This window comes from Prunus dulcis, chromosome 8, assembly GCF_902201215.1.
Source record: "Prunus dulcis chromosome 8, ALMONDv2, whole genome shotgun sequence".
NCBI lineage: Eukaryota > Viridiplantae > Streptophyta > Magnoliopsida > Rosales > Rosaceae > Prunus > Prunus dulcis.
The window spans coordinates 7,303,215-7,330,116 of record NC_047657.1 but is presented as its reverse complement, the minus strand read 5'-3'; the positions used below and the strand labels follow the sequence as shown (position 1 = coordinate 7,330,116).

The window sequence follows — 26,902 nt, the reverse complement described above, 5'->3', positions numbered from 1 at the left end:
TCAGATGACATGATGATTGCGCAGTTGTAAAAGGAAAATAAATTCACAAGTCAAATCGCAAATTAAAACCCTAATTTGTGCTTCGAAAAGAAGAACATGGAAGAAGAAGCCAAGTGCACCGAGCCGCTAAGAGCAGCTCCTCAGCCCAATCTGAGCCACCACATGCCCAGTAGGTCATGGTGCAGCACAAGCTCCAGCAAAATAAAATAAAATAAGAGGGTCGCAGCCACCACCAACAACAGCCAACAACCACCGCGGCAGCAACCACCATCCGACGACGACCATTAGCACCCTCGAATAGACTTGCAATGCTACCCAGTTGCCAAACCTCAACAAAGCTACGGTCTAGTAGCTAGGCCTGTGACGCGCACACGCAGAAAGACGCAACGACAGCTGCCGGAGTTGTTGCAGCTGCCACTGTCACTCATCGCCGATTGCCCCACACGATCACAACAACAACCAGATGGGCTCATCCAGTTGGCCCTCGCTGCGAAGAAAAAAGTTACATACAAAAACCAAGTGTGACCTACCTTGGTGTACACGATAACTCCTCTCCTTGACAAGCAAAACACTCCTCCAAGATCTCTCTTACAAGCTAGAAAGTAGAGGAAGACAAGTTTGCAATTTGAAGATGAGTGAAGAGAACCCTTGTATTTATAATAGTTGGGTATCCTTATCCAACTAGGAGTCACAAGCCAATTCCAAGAAGAATTCAAAGGCCTACTCCAACTAGGAGCCCAACTCACAAGTGGAAACCCAAACAAAGTTGGAAAGCCCAAAGAATATTTCACATCTCCTCCCTACCACATAGGCGCCAAGCAAAAAGTGAGGGGACATTTGTGGGAGCATATATTTTGGCTACCAATGAATGGGTGACACATGGAAAAGGGAAATTCCTTATTTCAATTAATTATCCTAATTAAATCTTATTTAATTAGGAGAATTATAATTGATTTAAGATAGGAATATCTCACTAAATCAAAGATGATATTTCCATCGAATCGCCTTTTTTAATTCCAATCTCCTATTTTTGTGTAAGAATAATCCTAATTAAATAAGGATTATTCTTCAAACCCTAGTTGACAATGAGCACTATAGCTACATCACACATATGAGGTAATCCTAAATCCCCAGCTCTCTCTCTCTCTCTCTCTCTCTCTCTCTCTCTCTCTCTCTCTCTCTCTCTCTCTCACGACTCCGGCCACCACCACCTACGGCTTCGGCCATCTAGTTCTCTCGTACCTTAGAGAAAGCTCCGATCACTTTAGCTATTGTCATATCTTTTTCAAGGTCCAATCAAACTAACTTGGGCATCAAATGGCCCTTGGCCAACACCCCCTGAGTATGGTCTGTTTACTCCAACCTTTTTCGCAGAGGAGGGAGAAGGAAGTTCGTTGGTCAAAGAATCTACGACAACCAGGTTATACTATTCGTGCACCAAATAAAATAAATAGTAAATTTAGCTTAACCCCTTGGAAGTCATTTTTCCTCAACTACAAACCATCTCTTTATTTTTGTTTGAATAAAATCTTGTTTTTTTCTAAATAAAACTCGATGACTAAGGTCCAACTAGGCAAGTTACCTAATCAAGTGCAAAATCGAATTTATTGTACTTTTTCTATTCCTAAAATAGTCCCCACCTAAGCCATTATTGCATTTTGTATATTAATGTAGGAACTAATATAGAAACAAATTTTAATTGGATTATAACTAATGACACACATTGAATTTGGAAATATCTCCAAATTGATATATAAATTAATTGAGATATTTAGTCATATACCCATTCTTAGCATTAAATTTCTATAATAAAAAACCGGTTAGTTTTTTATCATAATTTGAAATTGGGTTTTACTTAAACATTGTATTATTGGTGGGTTACAACCGGTTAGTTTTTCAAGTTCTTGCATCCCTCAATTTCATTGTGAGAAAAAACAAAAACAAAAACAAAAAATAGAAAAAAGTAAACATGATTTAGAACACTTTTATGCACATGTATCAGAAGGATCATGCGCAGTTTCTTTCGAAAAAAACATATATATATATAGTATACTTTGGTGTGAGAGGCATTTGATTGTCAAATTGAGTTTTGCTTTTTGACCTTTGCAACAATTCTTCAAAGCTCTCACTAATACGCATAATCGATCCAATCAACATTTATCAAAGTAGTTTAGAATGCTTTTCTGGTTAATACCTCCTCGTAGTTACGAATATGTTGCCACATAAAAATATATTTGTAAACACAAAATTAGATCTTTTTAATCTAGAAAGAAAAAAAAAAAAAATAGATTGCAATTCACATGACGATAACCAATCAAATGATAGAATAATGTGTCTCTATATATTCCCATAATATATATATCAATAAATACAAAATGAATGGTTGAATTAAATGGGAAATTAAATACAATAAAACAAATGATAAAAAATTCATAGAACCCCCGCTGTTCTCATGGCCTTATAGTATGAGATTCCCTGTTTACACAAGCAATGTGGCAGCGAAAACCCCAACGGCCACCGATCCGATTGAGAACCTATTCAAAACGGCGCCGTTGGGAGCAGGAGCTTCCGAGGGAGATCCCGAAACCGAAGTAGAGGGAGAGGTGGCCGAAGATTTAGGGGAAGACGATGATGGGGGAGAAGGTGGAGAGTCTGCAACGGGAGCTGTTGAAGGAGCAGCTGAGGGTGGAGTGCCCAAAGGAGAAGGAGAGGCAGCAGGTGGAGTGCTCAAGGGAGAAGGGGCAGAGGCAGGGGACTTGGCTGGTGAAGATGCAGGGGATTGTGCCCTTGTTGAGGCCACCAAAAGGGCAGCCATAAGCACCAAAACGACAGCGCTTGATCGAGCCATTAGAGAGAGAGAGAGAGTTAAAAGAGAAAATGAAGACAGAGAAAATTGTGGGAGGTTTTAAGAGGCAGAATGAGAAGCGAAGGATGGGTTTAAGGAGAGACCGGAAAGGGCCTTTTATAGGTGGAGGCTGATGAGAGTTTGGCAAATTGTAGATCACCGTTGGATTAATGTGTTTGAAGCGGATTTGATGAGGCTTGGACGGCGCAGATTGGTATGCAAGGAAATATTAGGTACAGTTGGACTTGGTTAGAAACCGTGTTACCCATTTTTGGCCAGGACGCGGTTGTTGTGTTGGCTGGTGTTTACTGGCTATTGGACGTAAAGGTGTTTACAACGGTTGGTCGGTAGACAGGTGTTTTTTCTGTGTCTTTTGGTCGCCGCCATGCATCAGGTGTTACAACTTACAATTACCCGATTTATTCGATTCGATTTGTTTCTTTGATTAATGTTCTTTTTGAAATAATGTTTCAAAAAGGAGGAATGTATTTTGGTCGTCGCCATTCAGGTATTGCGCGCGCCGTGTTGTATGTTCTTGTTTTTTTTTTTTTCAAGATATAAAGGGATTCGGTATTTGCATTTTAAAAAAGTCATTGTAATTAAAAATATAAAAGAGAAATTATATAGAGGAGTGCAAAATGACTTATTTGGAGTATTAATAATAGTTTTCTATGCAAATATTGTATGCTTATATACTTGGAATGTCAATTAGAATTATTTATGATTCCTAACTTCTTATGTGTTTGTTAACACATGAGTGTTGAAATTATTTCGATTCATGATTCACGCGTGTTTACTACTAACACATACGAAGAAGAAAAAAGCATGTGTTTCACATTGCAATACGTAATTCAATACATGAATATTATTCGATTTCGACAGTTTGGTTTGGTTTGGTTAAATAATAATTTTTTATTTTTTATTATTTCGATTCAATTCGTACAAAAATGTTTGATTAAAACGTTGGGTAATATTCTCTCTAACCGGACGAAAATCCGTACCAATCCGATATTTATAATTACTTTATTAATTAAATCAAATATACACATGTCAACTTATTGTGTGTAGACTGAAACCAAACACAACAACAATCACAATTTCAAAAATTCAAACTTCCAACAATAAAATTGAGAACATAAAAAGAAAAAGAATCATATCTTGGCAGAAAAGAAACATGAAAGCATCTTGTAGCGATATGTTATTCAAGATGATATTAATAAGTTCTTTGAAGCCTCATGTTGGACTGCTAAGAATACCACATTGGTTTCTTAAGGAAACCTCCACAGTCCACTGTATTTTCCTTTACAAAAACCTTCATCCTAGAATTTTAGTCCACATGCTTGAATTTCACCGTCCTCCCAGTAAATTCTCATTTGGAGTTTTTCAACTGGCATTAGTGATAAATGTTTTTATTCCCAAGGTTCTTCTTTTTTGAATTTGGAATACTTGTTTTTAATCCATTTTGGCCTAATTTGGATTACATAATTAGTAGGTTTTTTGTTAAACGGTACTACCGGCGTTTGAACTAATTCGAACCGAAGAAGCGGTTAACCAATCTGAATGATTAAATGTTCTAATAGTTGGTTAACGGAAGAGAAATTGGTCTATCGAAGACTTTGGTTTGGTTAACGGAAGAGCCCTCTACCATTCTGAATCGATCCGTGCTCAAGTCTAATTAGCGATAGTTGATCTCATACCTATTTTTAAATTCTTATTTCTTTGATTCATAACTTCTATCATTTCAAGTATGTAATGGGTAAATACACAGTTATTAGATTGGTTTGGATTGTGCCAAATGTGGATAAATGTACAAGACCACCTAAATGTGAAGGCTTAGGATCTATGTCATTAGTAGTTAAAGAAGTGTTTGATTGTTGGAATGAACAATCCAATTGAATGGAATAAAATGAAACCATGGGAGTTAGTAAAGATTGTAAATGAAGTTATCGGTATTTAACTGTCATAGATTGTTATGCATTTTATAAACAAAACGAAAAAATTATAGCATTCCTATTGTATTTCAAAATTCTTTCATAGTTGGTAACCAAAAAAAAAAAAAAATTCACTTGTTGTAACACCATCTTAAAAAACAATCTTCCCTTTCATTCTCAGTTCGGAGGATGAGGGCCCTCTTTGAAATACTTCTTGACAAGAAAAAAAATTCTGATCCATAATTGAGAAACCATCACCCAACTTTTTGATTAATGATAATCTCAACCATTAGCTGTTAAATGGAATCATAATTCTTCAAATGGTAAAGCTGTCCACTATATTCAAGTAATAATTTGGGGAATAAAGTCGCTATCTATTTCCCAATAAATGAATAAATAGAAGTAATATTCAAATAGATAATTAAAAATGGATAGGTAAACCTCCCAAAGTTTTTTGTCGGACCTTTTAGAGAGACAATAACATATTAAACTCACACAGACTACACAGATGTTTAGACTCGAACTTAGTAAGTTTCTGAGGGAGCAATTACTTCAAACCATTACACTAGCGGATTCTTTCTCTGCCTCCAAAGTACTTGTTTAACCAAGTTTGCAGAGTAAATCCCAGCGACGAGGCGAACTTTTTCGAAACTGCCAAGTTTGGAGCGGATGTAGGAAACTCAAAAGACGAACCAGAACTCGAAGAGGGAGAAATCTCCGCAGAGCTAACAGGGGAAGATGAGGGAGGAGAAGGCGGAGAGTCAGCTTCGGGCGTAGTAGGAGCAGCCTTTGGTGGAGCACTCGATGGAGAAGGGGAAGGTGAAGCCTTAGATGGAGAGCTAGATTGAGAAGGCGCATGTGACTTAGCAGGTGATGATGCATGGGATTTTTCCGTTGTTGAGGCCAGCAAAAGTAAAGCCATTAGCACCAAAACAACATTACTGAATTGACCCATTGGAGAGAGAGAGAGAGAGAGAGAGAGAGAGAGAGAGAGAGAGAGAGAGAGAGAGAGACTTATGGGGCTTTAGGGGGTTTTAAGAGGCAAATGAAGAAGCCAGGGATGGGTTGATTGAGAGAAGATGTTGGGTTTTATAGAGGGACACTGAGGATGCTTGGCTTGTAGAACACTGGTCCGTTCGATTGTGAGAAACTAGTTTGAACGGTGGAGATCTCTCCAAGGTGGATTTGGTTGGAGCAAAACGTGGTTTGTTTGTATATTGGGCTGCTTTTCCTAGCTGTTGTATGTAAAGTTGAAGTTGATAACGTAATGGTTAGTTTCCTTAAGTCCTAACAAGTTCCTCCTAATTTATTGGTCATTCTTGTTCATCATTTCTAAATTTAAAATCATTCATCATGTACCAAAACAGGATCCATTATTGACAGTTAAAAACAATTCATTATTGTTACACCATCTAGAAGAGAGTGCTGCTATTTCCACTCCTTGTCCTATTTCTCCATCCATTTTATCTTCAAAATTTTAAAGACAAATTTACCCTTTCGTTAAATGACTTCTAAAAACTTAGGGAAAAAGCATAACCCATCCATTCTTTACCAATAAGAGATATTTAGTCATATACTCATTCTTAGCACTAAAACTATAAATAAACTCTACACCATTTAATTTCTATAAACAAACCCAAAAAATGACAGCTGATCCGTTTTGAGTGTGTTTTGTAATCTAAAAGAAGTTAAAAGTCTTTTTGTTATGTTGTAAATGAGTTTTGAGTGTGTTTCTAAAGTCTATTTTATATAGGTTTTTTTTATAATTTGGGCTCCTATATTGGGTATAATAGTAAATCTCCCTAAAAATAATTTAACTTTTAAATTTTTAAAACCAAAGATAAAAATCTTGTAGCCAAGCAACCCCTCTCTCCCTCTCTCATCCCGGCCACCTTTTCACCCCTCATCATCTCCCACCCCCCAACCCAAAAAAATCCTCCCTTCCATGACCCACTCTCTTCTTCTCTCCCCCCTCTCTTTCCCGACCTACATCCGTTTCACTCTTGTGCTCAATGCTCACACTCAAGCAAAGCTTATACAGAGAGAAAAGAGAGATACGGTTTCTGGCGTCTTGCACCAAGGTATATTGGAATCACTCTAATAATAGTATAGGGTATCTAAGGCTTCAAAAATTTCCTATAATGTTCCACAACAATTTTATTGCGTCCATATGAGGAAGGGTATCAATATAAATGTACAAAACTTCACCCACCGTTTTTTGGAAATAATTTATTTTTATATTAATTCATTTTAATATAGCCTTCCTTTATTCCGTTTTCTTTTAGAAGAAATTCTCATTATCATATTTGATTTTATGGTATGATTGTTCACATAATGTCACATGCTTTGTTTTAATTTGTAATGTGTTTCACTCATAGTTTCATATTATTAATTATGTTGAGTAATCATACCATGTAATCATCGTATTGACATGATATAACGAATTAGTCGAACAAATATACATATATAGTAGAAAACATAGATATGCGACAATGTAATCATGACACTCGTGTATTTTTATGAATTTCGATACATCACTACTTTTCACTATAAAAAAAATTAAATATAGATAAATAATTCATTTAAACAATTAAAACAAAAAAAAAATGTATATAACGATATGGCAAGAAAATTTTATCAAAAATTAAAAAAAAAAATTGTTAATTTATGATTTTGCACCAATTGTTCTCCAATTGGACTTTTAGTGAACGAGTCCATTGTGCTTGAGACTTGCAATAGAATGAGCCCATTGTATTTGAGACCGTTAAGTCTAGAAATGTTGGCGTAAGACTGACTGATCTTGAAATGTGAGACGAGCCAAATGCATATGAGACCATTAGGTCTTGGGCCATCTAGCTGTTAATGATTTGTTAATGAGCTGAGTCCTCACAAGCCTTTAGCTTTCTTGATCATGCCACATGGCCTTCCAACCTGCGAACTGGAGTCTTTTTGTGAGCTCTTGCTAGTTTGTTTCTTTATGTCTTAATTGTCCTCGAGTCTCAATTTTTTGCAGGTGGCTTTGGAACAAAACGGAACAAGACGACTTCCTTCTTACTTTCACGTGGTAGGTTCACCACCCACAGGCTTCTTCTTTATTTATTTTTTAGTTTACCTTCAGCCAAACATAATAAACCAAATGTCTGATTTTGCATACTGAGAAAGAATTCCTCTTGCTTTTTGATTATGTGGGTCCATGAAGTTCTGAGACTTCACTACCGCACAATTCAATTGTCCCTCTAACATAAGAGCAACCCAGAAAACTCCAAGTCTTTTAACAGCTCTGTGAAACATAACAATCCCCATGGATTGAACTTGCTGTTTTGGATGATGAAGGTATCAGTGAGAGAAATCTCAAGATCTTGTTGTTTGAGATGCTTGAAGGCATCACGGCCAAGAATTTTCATGGATTGATCGAATCTTGGAGCTTGCTTGCTGTCTTTCTCTTATTTTCCTGCGGCTGCTCCTCTTCCCTCAGTTCCTTTTTCCTCCCACCATCTAGCGCTTCTTATAGGCTTCGATGTGAGGAATTTGAGTTGAAGTGAATAGCCACTTCTTAGCTGGGATGATAATTCAATACTTTATAAACTTAAAAGATGATAATTCAACACTTTATAAACTTAAATATAATCAAAAAGGATGATTTAGAATTGAAAATTTTACGATTCAATTCATTACAACAAGAGTTTAAAGGAAAGTAACTGATAAATTGATAAAACTAGTAAACTGATAGATTGGTAAAGAGAAAACAAGTCTAAGCAACTAGGAATCGATACCAAGTGTTGGCAAAGCAATAAAATTAACAGATAATTGAAGAATTGTCAACTAGATATCTTAATACATAGAGAAATAATATTGTTTTGAATAAGAAAATTGAGTTATAGGTGTTAAGCTAAAGATACAAAAGTGACTTAGTCACAAAGGTGTGGTGTTGTCACCAGACTAGTCACAATCATATTCTTTGCTGGAAGCCTGGAACTGGTTTTCTTGACTTGGCTTCTAAGTTTTCGTGCGAAACCTTCTTGGATTGTACTTTGGTCCTTTTTCATGCAGCAACACCTTTACATCTAACAGCCACTAAAACCCAGCCAATACGACAACCGCGTTCTGGTCAGACTTTTCTAACCAAGTCCAGCTTGCTTGCTACGTAATATTTCCTTTCATCCCAACCACAAAATCTGCACCGTCCAAACCCCTTAGAAATTTCTCAAAATCAACGGGGATCTATTAACCAAACTCTCCTCAGCCCTCCCCTATAAAAAGCCCTCTCCCTTCTCTCCTTAAACCCATCCTTCGCTTCTTAATCTTCATCTGCCTGCCTCTTAAACCCCATCACTTTCTCTGTCTTCATTCGCTCTTCTACAATGGCTCAATCCAACGCCGTCGTTTTGGTGCTAATGGCTGCCCTCTTGGTGGCCTCAACAAGGGCACAATCCCCTGCATCTTCCCCAGCCAAGTCCCCAGCCTCTGCCCCTTCTCCTTTGAGCACTCCACCCGCCTCCGCTCCTTCTCCTTTAAGCACTCCACCCGCTGCTTCACCTTCTCCTTTGAGTACCTCACCTTCTCCTTCGGGCACTCCACCCTCGGCTGCTCCTTCTGGCACTCCACCCTCGGCTGCTCCTTCTACATCTCCGGTCGCAGACGCTCCACCTTCTCCCCCATCGTCTTCTCCTGAATCTCCGGCCACCTCTCCCCCTTCTTCGGTCTCGGGATCCCCCACAGAAGCTCCTGCACCCAACGGTGCCGTTTTAAACAGGTTCTCCTTCGCGGGATCCGTGGCTGCTTGGGTTTTCGCTGCCGCCATGCATATGTAAAGAGGGAAAGTACAGCGGCAGTTTTCTGAATTTTAATAATTTGTTTTATTGTATTTAATTTACCATCTGATTAATTAATTCATTTTGTAGTTGTTGATATATATAGGAATAAAAAGAGACACATTTTTTTGCTATCAGAATTGCAATCTAATTTTTCTTTATTTTATAGTAAAAATTATATAATGTTGTGTTTGCAAAAATATTTTAATACATGAAGAAGGAATCGAGCTCAGGTTCAAGGAGGGACGGTATCTAACCCACAAGCAGAAGTTGGCCCATTGGCTTTTGCACCAGCCATTGCTAACCCCTGTTATTGGATATGTCTATGAATTCTCAATAAATTGAGGTTCAATCTTCATTCATCCAAAAAATCTTCAAGCTCAAGATTGAATGAATTAATAATAATAAAAAGTAGAGAGAAATTGTGTAATTGTTGCCAAATTCACAATTGACAAGAAGTTGAGATTTGATATTACAAATGAAAAAGCTGCAATCATGAATTAGAATTTTCTTTTTAGAAAATTTTATTATGAAGTAATTTTTTTTTGTTCTTCTGGTGATTAAGTAGTTGAAAGAGAAATCCTCTCATGAGAATGAGAATAAGTTCATTTTATATGAGAGGATTCCTCAGTATGTATGGGAACGAGAACAAGGTTATTTAACAATAATGAATTGTTCTTTTTGGTCAATAAAGGATCTTGTTTTGGTCAATGATGAATGAATTATCTTTTGTTGGAGAGAAATGTATTGAAGAGAAAATGAGTAATTAGAAAAAAAAAAAAAAATCAGGCTATGTTGTTGGCAATTAGGCAAGTGTCTCTACATTAATGGGTTTGATTGTCAATCTAACTAAGTAGGCTTACCCGCTCAATCACCAATGGGAGTAAAAACTTCCCCAATGATCTATGGCATCATACTCTTGGTGTCTTCCACTATAGGACCAAATTGTCGATACGGTAGGATTGGTACGCAATATGTTATTCAAGATGATACAGATTTCCTATCTACTTGGGCTTATTTAATCAAATCTCCAAATGAATCATCATTCAATGAAGCTTGGATCGTTTTGAAAATGAGTACAAAGAGAATGCAGCTGTTTTGAACTATATTAAAGGTACTTGGTTGTCCTTGAAAGAAAAATTTTTAAGTGCATGGACAGATGAGGTTGCACACTTAGGTAATTAGGCTATGGTATGTAACCTTACTATTAGTGCTCTATACGAAACTTAAATTGAGACTCTTATATAATAAAACAATAAAAACAAAATAAAACAAAAAACCATGAATTGTTGATGTCATAAAACACCTAAGCACAACTATCTTCGATGAAGACATGCATAGTCCAGTCGTTTGGTGTTGGTAATGTTGTCTAACTCGTCATGAAATTGATAGTCCCTAGGGCCATTTTATGAAGAAAATTTTGTTGCTTCGAAAAAAGAAGTAAAGAAACTACTGTTGTGCATAAATGAGAATCAAACCTGCAAACTAACTCCATTGGGCGCACAATTCTGTAAATTTATTTGAAGAACATCTTTGTGGGTTCATTTTACATTGTATTTCAATCATCCAACTCACTTCTTTTACATATTCCTTCGAAGATTATCTTTAAAACAATGTGTTCATCTAATTTTTTGTCACAATGGTTTTCAATTTGATGTTTCCGACCTTTAAAATTTTGATGGTTCCGACCTTTAAATTTACACCATACTCAAAACACTACTCATCCTCAAGGCAAATTGCACATTGCTTCTTGTAGTTTGGTGAAAGTGGGTTTCTTTTAGCTGGTTGTATCATGATAGGTGCTGAACGGTAACATTTATGTGTGACCGCCATTTTATTGTCACAATTTCCTTTTACTTTAGTTCAGTCTTGAGCACGAAGATTTCTTTTTTTCTTTTTGGTCAAAATCTTGCGTTCTTTGCTTTTGCCAATGCCCAGTGACAAAAGCTAGCAGCAGCTGCTTTTGCTAAAGTTCAAGGCTTTCCAGCTGGAAATGTCATTTGACACCACAAAATTGGATTCAATAATTAAATAAAATGTCTCCATTTAATTAAATTTAAGCATTAAAAAAAACAAATAAATTGAATCGGTACAAGAATTAATGAATAAATAAAAATCCATAAACTCTCACTAAAAATACTCGTAATTAAAAACCCACTCTACATAACCAAGACAGCAGCGAAAACCACAGCGGCCACAGATCCGGCGGCGGAGAATCTATTCAAAACGGCGCCGTTGGTGGTGGGTGCGGGAGCCTCAGAGGGCGATCCAGAGACTGAAGATGGAGGGATCGCTGGAGATTCAGGGGAAGCGGATGGGGGAGAAGGTGGAGAGCCTGCGACGGGAGACTGAGAAGGAGCAGCCGACGGTGGAGTGCTCAAAGGAGAAGGCGAAGCCTTGGGTGGAGTGCTCGATGGAGAAGGGGCAGCAGCTTTTTTGGGAGAGAGCACAGGGGACTTGGCTGGTGACGATGTAGGGGATTGTGCCCTTGTTGAGGCCAACAAGATAGAAGCCATTAGCACCAAAACGACGCTGCTGAATCTGGCCATTGTTGTAGAGAGAGAAGAGAGAAGAGAGGAGAGAGAGAGAGAGAGGGATTGCGAGGCAGAGTGGCGATGGATGGGTTTAAGGAGAGCAGGGAGAGGGCATTTTATAGAGGGAAGGGGAGGACACTTGGATGGGGGATGGACTGTTGGATTATTAGGAGCTTATTTGGACGGTAGAGATTTTAGCCTTTTGAGAGAAGGTAAGTTTCCAGAACGTGTTACCAACTCAGGCCAAACGCGGTTTGTGTACTGGCCTTGTTTTGTAGCCGTTGGATGCAAAGGTTTAGTCTCTAACGGTTAGTTTTCCTACGGTGCAGATGGCAAGTTTGGGTGATTGCGTTTCTTTTTGTGTCTTCTTTTTTGCCAGTGCAAATAGTGGCTTTATGCCAACGGATCCTCCTCTTGTAGTTGAGATACAGGTTGGAAAGTGTTGCTTTATTTTAAAGAGTTGTGATTGGCAGACTCCAAAAAAACATCATTTTGCACTTTATATTAAGATGCTATTTTTCTCCTATATTTTTCTAATGGAGCAGTGTAAGATGACTGTTTGTCATAAAAAGTAAGGCCGTTTGGTATCCTACTTGAATTCAATTTTATAAACTTAAAAACATATTTTAAGTTCAAAGCTTAAAAAACTCATTTGGTATGCCTATTTTTTAAACCTCAAACCTAAAAAAAACTCAAAACACCTCCCATTAGAGCAAGTCCAGCGAGCACCCAAAACCAGGCAAAAGGCTGCCTTCGCGAGCCCAAACGACCTCCAGGGCGCAACCAATAGTCCAGGCAAGGCCTGGGTCCCACCAGCCTGGGCAAGCCCAAGGGCAGATCTTGCCTGGGCTTCAGCCCGAAGGGGCTGATGTCAGCAGTGATGTCACGCTGACGTCAACGAGCAAAAATAAATTCAAAAAAATCGAAAAAAATTCAATTTTTTATATAAAAAATACTAAAAAATTATGGATGTTTTCCCTATAAATACATAACAATTTTATTCACTTTCCCTATAAATACATAACAAGTTTATATTTTGTTGCATATTCTTTTTTTTTTTTTCTTGCCCTTGCCTTTGCCCTAGTCTTTTGGGATGGAACCAAAAAAGGCAAGGCTGCCACTATTCACGTGAATAGTGGCAGCCCTTGCTTGCCCTTGCCCTTGCCTTAGCCCTTATGGGTGGAGATGCTCTTATTGCAAACAAAAAAAGTGAGGTTTTAAGAGTTTTTTCTACCTCTCTCTATTCCCTCTCTCTCCACACACACACACACACACACACACACACTCTCTCTCCCTTTCGTGGTTAGTGGTTATGAGTCGACATCGTTGTTTGTAGCTCCGTGACGGTCTCCTTCATCCACTACCTCCTTGGTCTGACCCAACCCCAACCAAAATTGATACAATTTTTTTTTTTCATGTTTTGGGTTTTTATGGTTTCCATTGAAACAACATAGATTTTTCCTTTTCTTTTGTTAATTTCAATTTGGTAATTTATGGTTTCTGATTGTAATTTCAATTTCAATTTCTTATAGATCTTTAAAATAGTTTTAAATCATTATTTGAAAACTCATATTTTTAAAAAGAATCATAGTTTTTGAGTTCTGTCCAAAAAAAATTTCATAGTTTTTTAGTTTAATTTTTTTGAGTAGTATACCAAACATGCCCTAAGTTATTTCACATATAAACTCCACTAATATATATATATATTTTTTTTGTCGTTTGCTAGAGAGGGAGAGGGGGGAGTAATATATTGAGTTATCTCAATATTGTCTCCTATGTGAATCAAACACGGGTACAATGTAGGGGCCAAAATAAAGAGAGTAGTTGTAACAGCTTGTACTAGTAGCTTTATCTATTGTATAAATTAGTTAGGTGTTAAATACTATTCTCTAATCTTTTCTCAATTGATTAATAAGAATCAAAATTTCCTTTACAGGGGAGTAGAAAAAACAATTTCAAACTCGCTAGAGAAAACAATGACAGATAAAAAAAATTGGATTCTTCCCTGAAAAATTACTTCAAAATTTTTTATTTTTAACATTTGTGAAAACTTTAAAAATCATTTACCGAAAAGAAGTACAAAAAATGAGTTTGTTGTTAAGAAGAGTATTGTCCATCGTTGGATTAGATCCAACGGCAAGTGACCAATAAACTCACTGTCCACAGGACCAGGAGGACGGAACTGTTAAAAATAAAAAACGAAAAGAGCAAATTTTAATTTTAACTCCAGTCAGATTAAATATTTAATGTCAAAGCTACCTCATTTGATGATTTGAGTTTAATAAAAGAACAACTTTTAGGTTCAACTTCAACACAACTAGCTCAGCCCAGTGTGAGGTGGCAATAGCTGTTGGCAGATGCTAACGACTACTTATTTGTAATTCTGGACCCAATGCAGGGGCTAACTTGAGAAAACCCATATGTATCGAAAAAAATATTTAAGAAAACAAATATGTCTCTTTTATATTCCCATATAACTGCGCTACAAATTTAAATTAAAATAAATAAATAAATTGAATTAAATTGATACAAATATTAAATGGATAATTGTAAAAATAAAAACCCATAAACCCCCCACTCTACATAACCAAGACAGCAACGAAAACCCCTACGGCCACAGATCCGGCGGCGGAGAACCTATTCAAAACGGCGCCGTTGGTGGCGGGTGCGGGAGCCTCAGAGGGCGGTCCAGAGACTGAAGATGGAGGGATCGCTGGAGATTCAGGGGAAACGGATAGGGGAGAAGGTGGAGAGACTGCGACGGGAGACTGAGAAGGAGCAGCCGATGGTGGAGTGCTCAAAGGAGAAGGCGAAGCCTTGGGTGGAGTGCTCGATGGAGAAGGGGCAGCGGCGTGTTTGGGAGAGAGCGCAGGGGACTTGGCGGGTGACGATGTAGGGGATTGCGCCCTTGTTGAGGCCAACAAGAGAGAAGCCATTAGCACCAAAACGACGCTGCTTAATCTGGCCATTGTAGAGAGAGAGAGAGAGAATTCGCACGAAGAGAGAGAGTGAGGGTCTGAGAGGCAGAGAGGCGAAGGATGTGGGTTTAAGGAGAGCAGGGAGGGGGGCTTTTTATAGAGGGGTATGGTGAGAAGACTTGGCTGAGGGATCGCCGTTGGATTATTAAAATCTTGTTTGTGGCGAAATTTAAGGGACTTGACGGTGGAGATTTTCTTCTGATGACAGGGGTCGGTTTAGAAAACGTGTTACCAACTCAAGGCGAAACGCGGTTTGTTTACTGCGCAGGTTTTATGGCCGTTGGATGAAAAGTTCAGCCTATAACGGTTAGTTTTCCTACGGTGCAGATGGCCGGTGATCTGGTGATCTGGCGATTTGCTTTTTGTCTTTTTCTTCGGCAAGTACAGATTATGATTTCAAAGCAACCAAATCGTCTCTTTCCTTGAAATTGGAGTCAATATATTTCCGCAGTTTCAGGAACATGGGAGAAGAGAAAATCAGTCTCTTTTTGTTTTTTTCTCTTTGGGTTGTGGGCCGAAGCCCACAACGGAAACTAACTTCACATCATTATGGCCCAAGAAATGAAAGAGAGAAGCCCACAACTAATTAAAAGGCTTTTATGTTAAATGACGTGTCCAAGGCCCATATATCTTAAAATGGCCTGCAAATGCAAATGTAAGGATCCAAAACATCACGATAACATAGTTCGGGATAGTAAATGAGCTCCTAGGCACTCTTTCCTTATAAGCCGGTTTTTTATTGGAAATTTTTTTACTCATGGGTTCTTAACAATTAGTATACAAGTCTAGTTTTACCAATTGGGCCAAAACCCCATGAAATGAGAACCTATAGGCTTATCTTTTCTCAATATAGTCGCTCGAAATTGAAATTATCTTCCTTCTCTCACCAACCTTTAACTAAATGACTTAAAATAAATGAATTAGTAAGTTACTAATTTAATACGATACTAACTACTCATTTGGGGCAACTAGTCACAATGTTGTATCAATAAGTAAACCGTTTGGGCTTTAGATCCTTATTTTAACAATTATCGTGCCAAAAAAAAAAAAAAAGCCCAATCGAAAAAAACTTGTAGCCATCTAATTGTGATCAACTATGTTGACAAATACAATATTTACAACAAAACAATGAAAGTAATCAACATGATATATTAAAATAGTTAGAAAGTTTTAAGTTCTCTGATTTGTTTTAAGGTATAAATGAAATATCCGAATCATAAGATCACATTGTATAATAAACTGAAATAAACGTTTAGTGTTACGGATGTTCCTCTTCATGTTGAGCGGAAAACAAACAACTTTTCGGTCTCGATTGTTTTTAGGAAACAAAAACAGAGAAATAAAAGTAAGGGGTCATAGTCAAGGAAGGCGTGCGAGAAGACTAGTAGGAGGAAAACTTTGGTTTGGGCTTTTGCAACCTCCACGTCGTCGAAGGGGTGTTGTGTTATCCAACCAACAACGAGCATTTTGACCCTCATTTCTCTGTGGATAGGGACACAGACAGAAGAAGAATCTCCTCGACCTTCCTTTCAATTTCTTTCTCTATATTGCTTTTGCGTGGCTGGCGGCACATGCGTTTTCTCCACTTCTCATCCTTTATTGTCGTAATCCCATTGTTGCATTGCATCACCTGCCTGTGACTCTACACATAACGTGTACACCAATTACAAGGAACTTCTTTGAATCTTAAGATTAAAAAAAGTCAAAACGTTAACGATAAACAACTAAACCAAATTCTTGCAGTATCTTTTTAATTTAAGAATAAATATAATTATTAATTAAGTTTATGAAATGTTATTTATATTGACAGTAAATTAACTTTAGATGAGGAAATTTAAAAGTATAAAGAAATTCATAAATGATGAAATTTAAAATTACGGAAATTAATGTTTTAGAATTTGTAAAGTTTCTTGTTTTGGTAACGAATTTAAATACGAAATGTAACCTTTATTTGTAAACGTTTTTTTTTTTTTTTCTTCATAAACTCAATCTCTCTTGGAATTTTAAAAATGATAACTTTTTAGATAGAATTTATAGAAGTCTAGAATAATAGCCATACAAATCTTAAGAAAAATTATAAAAAATTATATAGAAGTCTTCTGAAAGTCTATACGAAATCTAAAAGTTCCACAAAGTTCCATGAAATTTGGCACTTAAACAAAATATTTTTAAACGTTCTAGAATCCTAATTGACTTTTGTCAAAATCTCAAGTTTATTTCCCTCATCCAAATGCACTGTAAATGAGATTTGTGAAAACAATTTGAAACCTCAAGGAATGTTAATGTAATTTCCGAAACCTCTGAAAATTTTGTGAAAACACTAAAAATCTCATGGATGTTAGCGTAAATAACTCTTTGTGAAATTGGTGGGATGTATATGCAACAATGACATGCATGCTTACGTTTCACCATCATTTAAGCTTCTGCTTAATTAAATTGATGGAATTTAGCCTAAATGAAAAATGGCAACCAACCACAATGGTTAAGTTGTCAACGAGGTCTAACTCAGTGAAAAAAAACTGTAACTTCTAGTCTAGGGTAGTGATCTCATGTTCGAAGTACATAGTACCTTGGCAATATGTGTGTGAGGGAAAAAAAAAACTGTGTACAATTGAAAGAAAAAAAGAATAAAAAATTGTAATTTAATGTGCTTTGAACTACTACGCATGAAGATGAAAAATCAGCAATTATTTGAAAACCTCTCTACCAGACTCCTAGCTAGAGAGAACCCACCAAACAACAAAAGTCTAGAAAGCACAATCAAAAACCATTTTGGCAATGTCATCTAAATTTAGGACCTTCTTCCATTTTTCTCTTTGGGCTTTCTTTTTGATAATGATCTCCCTTAATTTTTCAAAACGTGCCAATGCTTACAATCAAATTTGTCAAATTCATGTCAAATTGAGGATTGCTTTCATCCATTCCGGGGGCATTGTCAATAGAAAACTACTATAAATTTTGACAAGTTTGACGGTATGGGCAAATTGGCATGTTTTAAAAGAGTAGAGCTGCTCATAACCAAACTATAAGTTGAGGGATAAATCGAAAGAAAGCCATAAGTTCAAGGTCAATGATAAATCGGATGATTCCCATTTATCCTTTGGAAGGACCAAAATAAAATGAGATGATTAAGTAGTTTTGTTCTTTTCCTATGTTATATTAGTAGGATATATATGGAAGTATGCTCAATACAATTTGAAGATACAAACAAATGGGACTAACAATGTGTTAATCAAACACACAACTAAACTTTGACCATTCAATTTAAAAGAATAGAAGAATACGTAATATTGAAAAATAACTTGAAAAAAGAAAGAAAGAGAAATCACTTTTACTTTGGGTTTTTTTTTAAATTGAGTTCTCAAAGATGAGCTCATAAGTTTTGGTGTTATTAGGCCATCTCCAGTCATAGGGCTAAATGTAGTTCATGGCTATAAATTTAGCCCTCCAAAATATTAATTTTTTAAAGAATAGTGTAGGGCTAAATTTATTTTAGGGTCCTTCATATTTTTTTATTTTGAGAAAAAATATGGTACAACACTTATACATTCAACAACAATGTATTATTTAGTTTAATTAAACTACTATTTAGAGACAATATTCCACATATGACACATATACTTTGATAACATTTAAAAAAGCTATTTATAAAAAAATTATCTTAACGGCTAGCTGACGTCATTAATGACATTAGCACGCCTTTAATATTGGCTGTTGGATATGCATTTGCACAAGATGTTTCATGCTCTTGCCCACACTTGATAATTTCTCTTCTTGAAAAACACATGTATGGGGCCCACAAAAAAATTTGGCCTAGGCCAAAACTGGGCTACAATTGACCTAGTTGAAGGGGCTAAAAGGCCAAATGTAGCCCTCCAAATTTGGCCAACTTTTTTTTTTAGCCCATAATTGGAGATGAATTTTGCATTATTTTAGGGCTATATTTGGCCTATGGCCCATAATTGGATATGGCCTTAGGCCATCTCCAACCCAAGGGGTGGAAACTCAAATTGTAAGTTTTGAGTTCAAAAAACTTCTCCAACCCATGTATTTTGGGAGGTGGAAATTTGAGAAATCTCAAATTTAGACTGGAATTCCACCCAAACTATTGCCTGGACTAATAATGTTTGTGGGCCCAAAATCTGCTTTTTCTTCTTTGTTTTTTTGCCTTGGAAGCCCACGTGAACACAAAAAGTGCTAGCCCCATGTCAGTTTTGCAACAAGCTGGCCATTTGATTGAATCCCGACGACTAGTTTTTCAAAATTATTAAGTGCTCTTTAAAAAAAAAAAAAATTTGAGTCCTGAAAATACATGAATAGTTGTATAGTTATAGGGTGGAAATATGAGTTTAGCCCCAACATAGTTGAAGATGGTCTTATGGAACCAAAGGCCATAGAAAACTAACTAGTCCTTGGAGTAGGTCTAGGCCTAGCTATGGTTACCAATCAACACGTTTTGAGCCTACCTTTCTTCCCCATTCTCCGTCCCTACCCCAATGTCAAGTGAGGTAGAGTAGAGCTATATAATACCATCAAAATAAAATAAAATAAAAAATAAAAAGCTATTTGACGAGTGTGAAATAGAATTTATTTCATCAAAATGCAAATGGACCAACCCCTCCGCTCCGCCCCATCCTCCTCCATACCCCATCAATTAATTGTGTAGATAATATATCATCCAAATCTAGGGGCACACAACGGATAAAAAATCTATTGATATAGTATTAGGAAAATTGTATTTATACTACCCCAACTGCTCACTCTACGATCCTTTTAATTTAAGTTATAATTTCGCAGATGTGAATTAAGAAAATTGGTCAAGTTACTATATCAGTTCCCTTGCACATGAGTTCGATCCCCCTCCCCATCTATATACTAGTTTAGAAACATTATAAAAAGATAGTCCTAATTTTACCATTAACAATATTCTAAAAGCTGCAAGAGGTAAATTTAAATTAAAAAACCTAGCAATCCCACCTACCATGCCGTCCCCCTTTCTCTCTCTCAACCTGATTTGAACTCAAAAGGTTACCCATCATTAAATCGGAAGTTTTTATGTAGAAGAAAGAGAAGAGAGCAAAAAGGACATGAAGAGGTGACCAGTGGAGAAGGGGCCGAGGATGTTCTTCTTTAAATTGTTATATTTATCAACAATCAACTTTTTAGTGTACTAGCGTGAGAGCCATTGCAAAGCATTTGTTAAAGCAATTAAAAGGTCAATCTCATTGTAACCAAAAAAAAAAAAAGGTCAATCTCATTATAAATTTATAGACCACAAGATGTGAGAGACATGTATTACACGTGATGCATATGCACAAATAAGTTTCTCCTATTTCAATTTCCAACAATCATGTGCATATTCTTGTTTCTTTTATTTGCATCAAATGCATCTTCTGCCTTAAAATAAGAAAAGATTTTGTGCGGTAATAATCTCAATTTTTTTAAATTTTTTTTCTGTCTTCTCTATCCAGGATAACATAAACTCCCAAACAAACTGGCGGATGGGCACCACAGTGCAGTGGTTAGGGCTTTGCCCCTTGCTAGGAGCGGTCCTAGGCTCGATCCAGCATCGGCGTGTGTGTGAGTTTGTAGATTTTTATCGACCCTTTCATTAGGAGAAGCTTTAAAAAAAAAAAAAAATAAAAAAAATAAAAAAAAAAATCACTCCCAAACAAACTGTGGGACTCCCAGGATGGAATCCACCTTTTCTTTTAATAATTAAAAAATAAAATAAGTGAGCCCACAATATTGACCACGGAGTGACCAACTATACATATTAGGATAAAATAAAATAAAGAGTAAGCCAAGAATTTGTGTTTGATTCGCATTTTTGTATTAAAATGTAACTTGAGAGCAAATTCAGAGACTATTGATATTAAAAACTTGAAAAAAACAAAGGACTAGTAATTATTTATGCATTTGATGTTTTAGGTTCAATTCTTCCCTTACTCAATATCGCTTGTAAATAAAAAAATTCGAAAATAAAATAAATAGATGAGTCATTTTTCCAATATTATCATGCCTTTAAAATTTTTTTTATAGGGATTTTATACATTTTTTATTATCAACGAGGAGATCAACATCTTTATTCAATTGAAAAAGAAAGTTCGTACCATGTGATGTGTTTATTGTTTTCTGATTGGTTGGGGACAAAGCTTCGTCACCCGCGAGTAACAAACCTCTCCCTTCTATATAAATCGCCATTGCTTCATAATCTGTTCCCTGTCCACCTTCCTTCGTTTTGCTTCATCTTCTTTCATCCTATAATCTAAAGGAGCCGTTTTAGTGGGAAGGTCTCAAAAGAGTCTGATTTTGGGCTTTGGCAAGGCTTCTCCAACAATCCCATGGCTTCCATCAACGTCTCATGCCCTTCTACAACTCCCCTTTCACGACCTCAGTGAGCTTTCTTTCATTTCTTCAGCTTTTTATCTGTTGTATTAATCTTTTAAGTTAAAACCCATTTGGGTTTTTGTGTTCTTGATGTTTTGTAGCTATTTTCCTTTACATCTTCTACAGATGTCTTGTTTGATTGAAATTTGCTCATCAAATGTGGACTTGGATTATGGCAAGATGCTAATGCTTTGCTTAATTCTTTGACTTTTATTTATTTATGTTTTTAGCTGTATACATCATGCTATTATTTATTTTTTCATGGTTTACCATATGTTTATCATATCATATGATTTGCCTTTTAGAGAACTCTTATTTGTGATTGTTGTTGTGTCTGAGTAGGAATTTTCTCTAGTTGGTCAGATCCAACATTTCGATTAGTTAACAATTTTAAGTGCTCAGATAATGGAAGTTACAAAATAAATAAAAAATTTGGCAGCTTTGTTTGTCTGCTTAGGAAATAGTTTTGGACAACCTTCTTTTGAGAAAAAACAAAATTTTGACTATTTGTTGTGTCCAGCGGTTTCACTCAATTTGAAGGAAACAAAATTAGATAATATCATAAAGCTCTACCCATTTCTGATATACTTGCAAATAAAAACTTTTTCAAAGGCTTTGCTAAGATTGGTTTTGAGATATAAACTCTGAGGACTGCACTTTTTGCCAGAACACATAACCAAATGGGCCCTTTAAGGATTGAACGTTTCAACTGTTACGTTAATGTAACCTTTTAATAGTGTAAATACAGTTGTAGTATTCATGTGTATGTTACTTTTTTCTTTTTTTTTCTTTTCGTATCTCATAAACAAAGCAATACAATTGATGCTTGTTTGGGCCATAACTCTTAGGAGAAACTTTAATTTATGGTAGACTTATTTTAAGGCCTGGATTATTCAACAACTGGTTCTCTGCATAAAAGGATGTTCGAATACATTTTATATGCTGAGAAGTTCCTGTCTAGTTAATCTCTTCAACTATTTGTTTTAGCTACACAATCTACTCCCACCATTTTGCTATGTTTCGTGTATACTTTCTCTACCACTATTTTCATCTCTTGGTACTTATTGGCATTCTATTTTGTGTAGGGCATGCAAAAATTTTAAATTGTTCAATGGGTTGCATACTCTGAATCTTTCTCTGTCTAATGGGAACACGTCTAGTATAGCCTCGATCCAGATGGGTAGTAAATTTTCATTCAGTAATAAGGGGGTTTCTCGAATTAGAGCTACAATGGTGTCTGAAGAGGGTGACCTTGTTTATACTAACGGCAATGGTGCAGTGACAAATAGTACTCTCATTGATGATCAGTCAGTTGGGATTGAGATACAGCCGGATGCAGTAGCATTTGGAACACTTTCAGCAGATACTGTTCCAACAACTAGTGGTTTTCCAGTTGATAATGATGAATTTGATTTGGATTGCCCCACAAAAGGATTTGCTTCCATCCCAGAGGCCATTGAAGACATTCGCCAAGGAAAGGTTGCTTATTTTATGTGCTTTTTTTCTTGTCTTATGGTGGCATGGCACTCTATGTTTGTCCACCTTTTTTTGAAGTAAATTTCCATGAGTAATTGAAATTACTATTGCAGATGGTAGTGGTTGTAGACGATGAGGACAGAGAAAATGAAGGAGATCTGATCATGGCAGCGCAACTAGCAACACCTGAGGCTATGGCTTTTATCGTGAAGCATAGCACTGGAATAGTGTGCGTGAGCATGGATGGAAAAGATCTGGAGAGGTTGCAATTACCTCTAATGGTAACACAAAAGGATAACGATGAGAAGCTTCGAACAGCATTCACTGTGACAGTGGTAAGTATTCTTATTATTTGACATTTTATTTGAAAATTTTAACTTTTCCTTTCAATATTGTAATTTCATGACTTAATGTTGATCTCTTATTTCTAAGGCTACAATAGATTAATTCCTCATCTCAGCAGGGCAGACCTGCAATTTTAAAATTTGAGCTCTCCTATCTTATCATGAAAAGAAAACAATGAAAATACGCTAGTTCTCTTTCTGAAGAGACAGTGCTGAGACAACGCAGTTTGTTCACAATGAATATGCTAGAAAATATGCCAATGTATCATAGGTTTGAACTTGAATGTTAAATGTACTAACATATATTAGAAAATCAATGACCACAACAGTCAGTACAATAACAAACCCATTAAAAAGCTTAAACTATCCTGTTTAGGATATTTACCTGAATTGTCCACTGACAATATTTCCAGTTGACTCAATTGCAGTGTTGTTCTTTATGGAAGGTTTTGTAAGTTAGTTGTTGATGTTTTCATTTGCGTACTTATCTAACTCTTTCTCAACTTTGATTTTGCGTTAATAACTTTTTTAGGATGCAAAAAATGGTACAACCACAGGGGTATCTGCAAGTGATAGGGCAACAACAGTTTTAGCTCTTGCTTCTAGAGATTCAGAACCTGATGATTTCAACCGCCCAGGTCATATATTTCCACTGAAGTACAGAGAGGGTGGTGTTTTGAAAAGAGCTGGACACACTGAAGCATCTGTTGATCTTACCGTGCTAGCTGGATTGGATCCCGTTGCTGTTTTGTGTGAGGTTGTTGATGATGATGGTTCAATGGCTAGATTACCAAAGCTTCGCCAATTTGCACAGCGGGAGAATTTGAAAATTGTGTCCATTGCTGATTTAATAAGGTAAAATTATTGCTCACTTTTGGACAAAATTTACTGTATACTAAGTTAACTGCAGTTGCTCCATGAAAGCCTACATTTTCTCCTGCGACTTTAAATATAGCTAGAATTATTTAACCTGCGGTTTTAAATGTTTTATAGCTCGATGAAAGCCTACATTTCACCTGCATTTTCAAAGCAATATATATTCATGCGCATATTTTATATGCAATAGCTCATAAAGAACAAACATCTTATCTCATGCTTTAACTCATCTCATAGATTCATTGATCCCTGTTCTTTTTTCAGGTCAATGTTTAAATAAATATATGCATGTATCGACTATTTTCTTTTCAATTTTATACTTACCTTCCATCTTTTTTGTTATGGTGTTGCATATTCATTAAAGCATAAACGACTTAACTGATCCAGTGCTCGGACAATGGCAGGTATAGGCGGAAGAGAGACAAATTAGTTGATCGTTCTGGTGCTGCAAGGATACCTACAATGTGGGGACCATTCACAGCCCACTGTTATAGATCCATCTTAGATGGGATTGAACATATTGCAATGGTTAAGGTAAGCACTGTTTGTTACGTTGGTATTCAATCTATTTTTAATTTGTTTGTCTCAGTTACAATGTAAAACAAAGTTATTGGTTGCACTCACTTTTAATACTAGAATACTAGAGTTTTTATACCAAAAATAGTTGTGTAGCCGGTAGGCAAAGTTACCTGATGACCAGAATGAAATTATGTCTGAAGCCTAGGCCAATCTGGTCCTGTTAGATCCTTCGCCTGAATGTGGGATCCATAATTTCTTTTTCTTTTTCTTTTCAATACTATAGTAATGTTTAATTTATAACTAAGTTTATGGTATAAGCAGGGTGACATTGGGGACGGACAAGATGTTCTAGTGAGAGTACATTCAGAATGTCTCACAGGAGATATATTTGGATCGGCCAGATGTGACTGTGGGAAACAGCTTGCACTTGCAATGCGGCAGATTGAGGCCAACGGCAAGGGTGTCCTGGTGTATCTACGTGGTCATGAAGGAAGGGGCATTGGTTTGGGTCACAAGCTTCGTGCTTATAACCTACAGGATGCTGGACGTGATACAGTTGAAGCCAATGAGGATTTGGGGTTGCCTGTTGACTCACGAGAATATGGCATTGGTGCCCAGGTACTTCCTAGTAGAAATTCTGTTTACAGGCATTTTGAAAGTAGACTGAATTACTGTTTCAAGTTGGTAACAAATTAACTGAGATTTCTGTATTGAGCTTTCGATTGCTCGGCAATCAATGTTGATTCTGTCTGGCCTCTAATTACATGCTTAAGTTTTGATATTTCGAAACAATTTATTAGCCATAGAAGTTTGGATCTCATCATATTGTTGTTTAATTAAGTATTGGTCTTTATCTTGCATGAATTCTGTTAAATATATTGGATAGTTGAAACTCAAATTTGAAGATTTCAAAAGTTTTAATATAGAGGAGTAGTTATGATGAATATTGACAAGTCATTTGTTCTGCAACATATAATAGATTTCGTATTGCATTCAAGAGTTGAATGAATATTGGTTTCTATAAGTTTGAAGGAAAAACTTACTCTCAGAGACTCAGTTTTAAGGAATTCCTACAGTAAATTAGTTGAGAAAATGCTATTTGCCTCAATGAATCTTTTTATTATTTCATAGAACAGTGAACTTTATCCTGTGACTATCTTTTTAAACCCCGAATACTTGCATGTTCAAGAGTACCTTTCTCTTGGTAAAACTGAACTATTGGCTTATTCATTGCAGATACTAAGGGACCTTGGTGTTCGAACAATGAAGCTGATGACAAACAACCCTTCCAAGTATGTTGGGCTAAAGGGTTATGGTTTAACAGTTTCGGGCAGAATACCATTAGTAACTCCCATTACTAAGGACAACAAGAGGTATTTAGAGACTAAACGTGCAAAAATGGGTCACATCTATGGGTCGGAATTTAGTGGCCCCTTGAGTAGTCTTATTATTGGCAATGGGAAACAGAATGTTGATTCCACAACTGATGTCATTTCAAGCTCATAAGCCTGGTTACCTGCCCATGCCGACACAGTTCGTCTGAGATGCGTAGCAGAGAGGTCTTCTTGTCATCCCATAGCTTACTATGATTTGATTAATTCTTTGGATTCAAGACTCAAACTAAATTGGGAGCCTTCCTCACAAGCTTAGTTCAAAATTTCATTAAAATTCTGTAACTGCATTGTAATGCTAGGCGCATTCTGCAGCATTTTTCATTTTTTCTGTAAGTTGTAGCACAGGCAGATATACTATTTTGGCGACTTATGAATTTGTTAGAATTAATTTAGTAAGGTCAAGGTGTAAGAATGCACTGCATTTACAAAATATAGCATTGTTTTTAAACTTCGTAATTTGTAATTTTTGTTACGTTGAAAGGAATTGAATCCTTGACCGATCATTTCAAAGGAAAATGTAATAAGCCTATCTGTAGGGTTAATGTATTAAAACTCACAAGAATGAGTAGTTAGTTTTAATTGATTGTGCATGGTATACAATTCTAGATCCTTCTTTTTCGTTATTGAAATTTTCGAATGACTATGCATATACAACACAACTTTTCAATTGAGTGATCAATCAAATAAATTTATTTGATGAACATTCTTGTTGGGCCCTTACGTATTGTATTTCAATAATTCAAACATTCTAACATTCTTATGCGGTTCTTATGTTAATGAAAAATTCTCAAGTGTTTTAATTAA

At 36.4% G+C, this 26,902-nt stretch overlaps 4 protein-coding genes across 5 annotated transcripts; 2 read left to right on the top strand and 2 right to left on the bottom strand.

The window, feature by feature from the left end:
- Positions 1-9,049: 9,049 nt before the first annotated feature.
- On the top strand, positions 9,050-9,727 carry LOC117637529 (vegetative cell wall protein gp1-like). Its single transcript, XM_034372437.1, has one exon. The coding sequence runs from the start codon at positions 9,138-9,140 to the stop codon at positions 9,585-9,587; it is 450 nt and encodes a 149-aa protein (XP_034228328.1). The 5' UTR covers positions 9,050-9,137; the 3' UTR covers positions 9,588-9,727.
- Positions 9,728-11,606: 1,879 nt separating this feature from the next.
- Positions 11,607-12,195, bottom strand: LOC117637530 (classical arabinogalactan protein 1-like). The gene has a single exon (XM_034372438.1). It carries the CDS (start codon positions 12,134-12,136, stop codon positions 11,747-11,749), a length of 390 nt encoding a protein of 129 aa, XP_034228329.1. The 5' UTR covers positions 12,137-12,195; the 3' UTR covers positions 11,607-11,746.
- A 2,505-nt stretch (positions 12,196-14,700) lies between these two features.
- Positions 14,701-15,090, bottom strand: LOC117638367 (classical arabinogalactan protein 1-like). Its single transcript, XM_034373498.1, has one exon. It carries the CDS (start codon positions 15,088-15,090, stop codon positions 14,701-14,703), a length of 390 nt encoding a protein of 129 aa, XP_034229389.1.
- A 6,184-nt stretch (positions 15,091-21,274) lies between these two features.
- Positions 21,275-26,688, top strand: LOC117636837 (bifunctional riboflavin biosynthesis protein RIBA 1, chloroplastic). 2 transcript variants are annotated; one of them, XM_034371533.1, is made up of 7 exons: positions 21,275-21,496; positions 22,575-22,968; positions 23,079-23,300; positions 23,842-24,164; positions 24,590-24,719; positions 25,026-25,322; positions 25,941-26,688. In XM_034371533.1, the coding sequence occupies exons 1-7, from the start codon at positions 21,444-21,446 to the stop codon at positions 26,208-26,210; spliced, it is 1,689 nt and encodes a 562-aa protein (XP_034227424.1). In that variant the 5' UTR covers positions 21,275-21,443; the 3' UTR covers positions 26,211-26,688. The 2 variants fall into 2 exon arrangements, with proteins under 2 accessions (XP_034227424.1, XP_034227425.1); XM_034371534.1 differs by lacking the exon at positions 21,275-21,496 and having other exon boundaries at positions 22,766-22,963.
- The last annotated feature ends 214 nt before the right edge of the window (positions 26,689-26,902 follow it).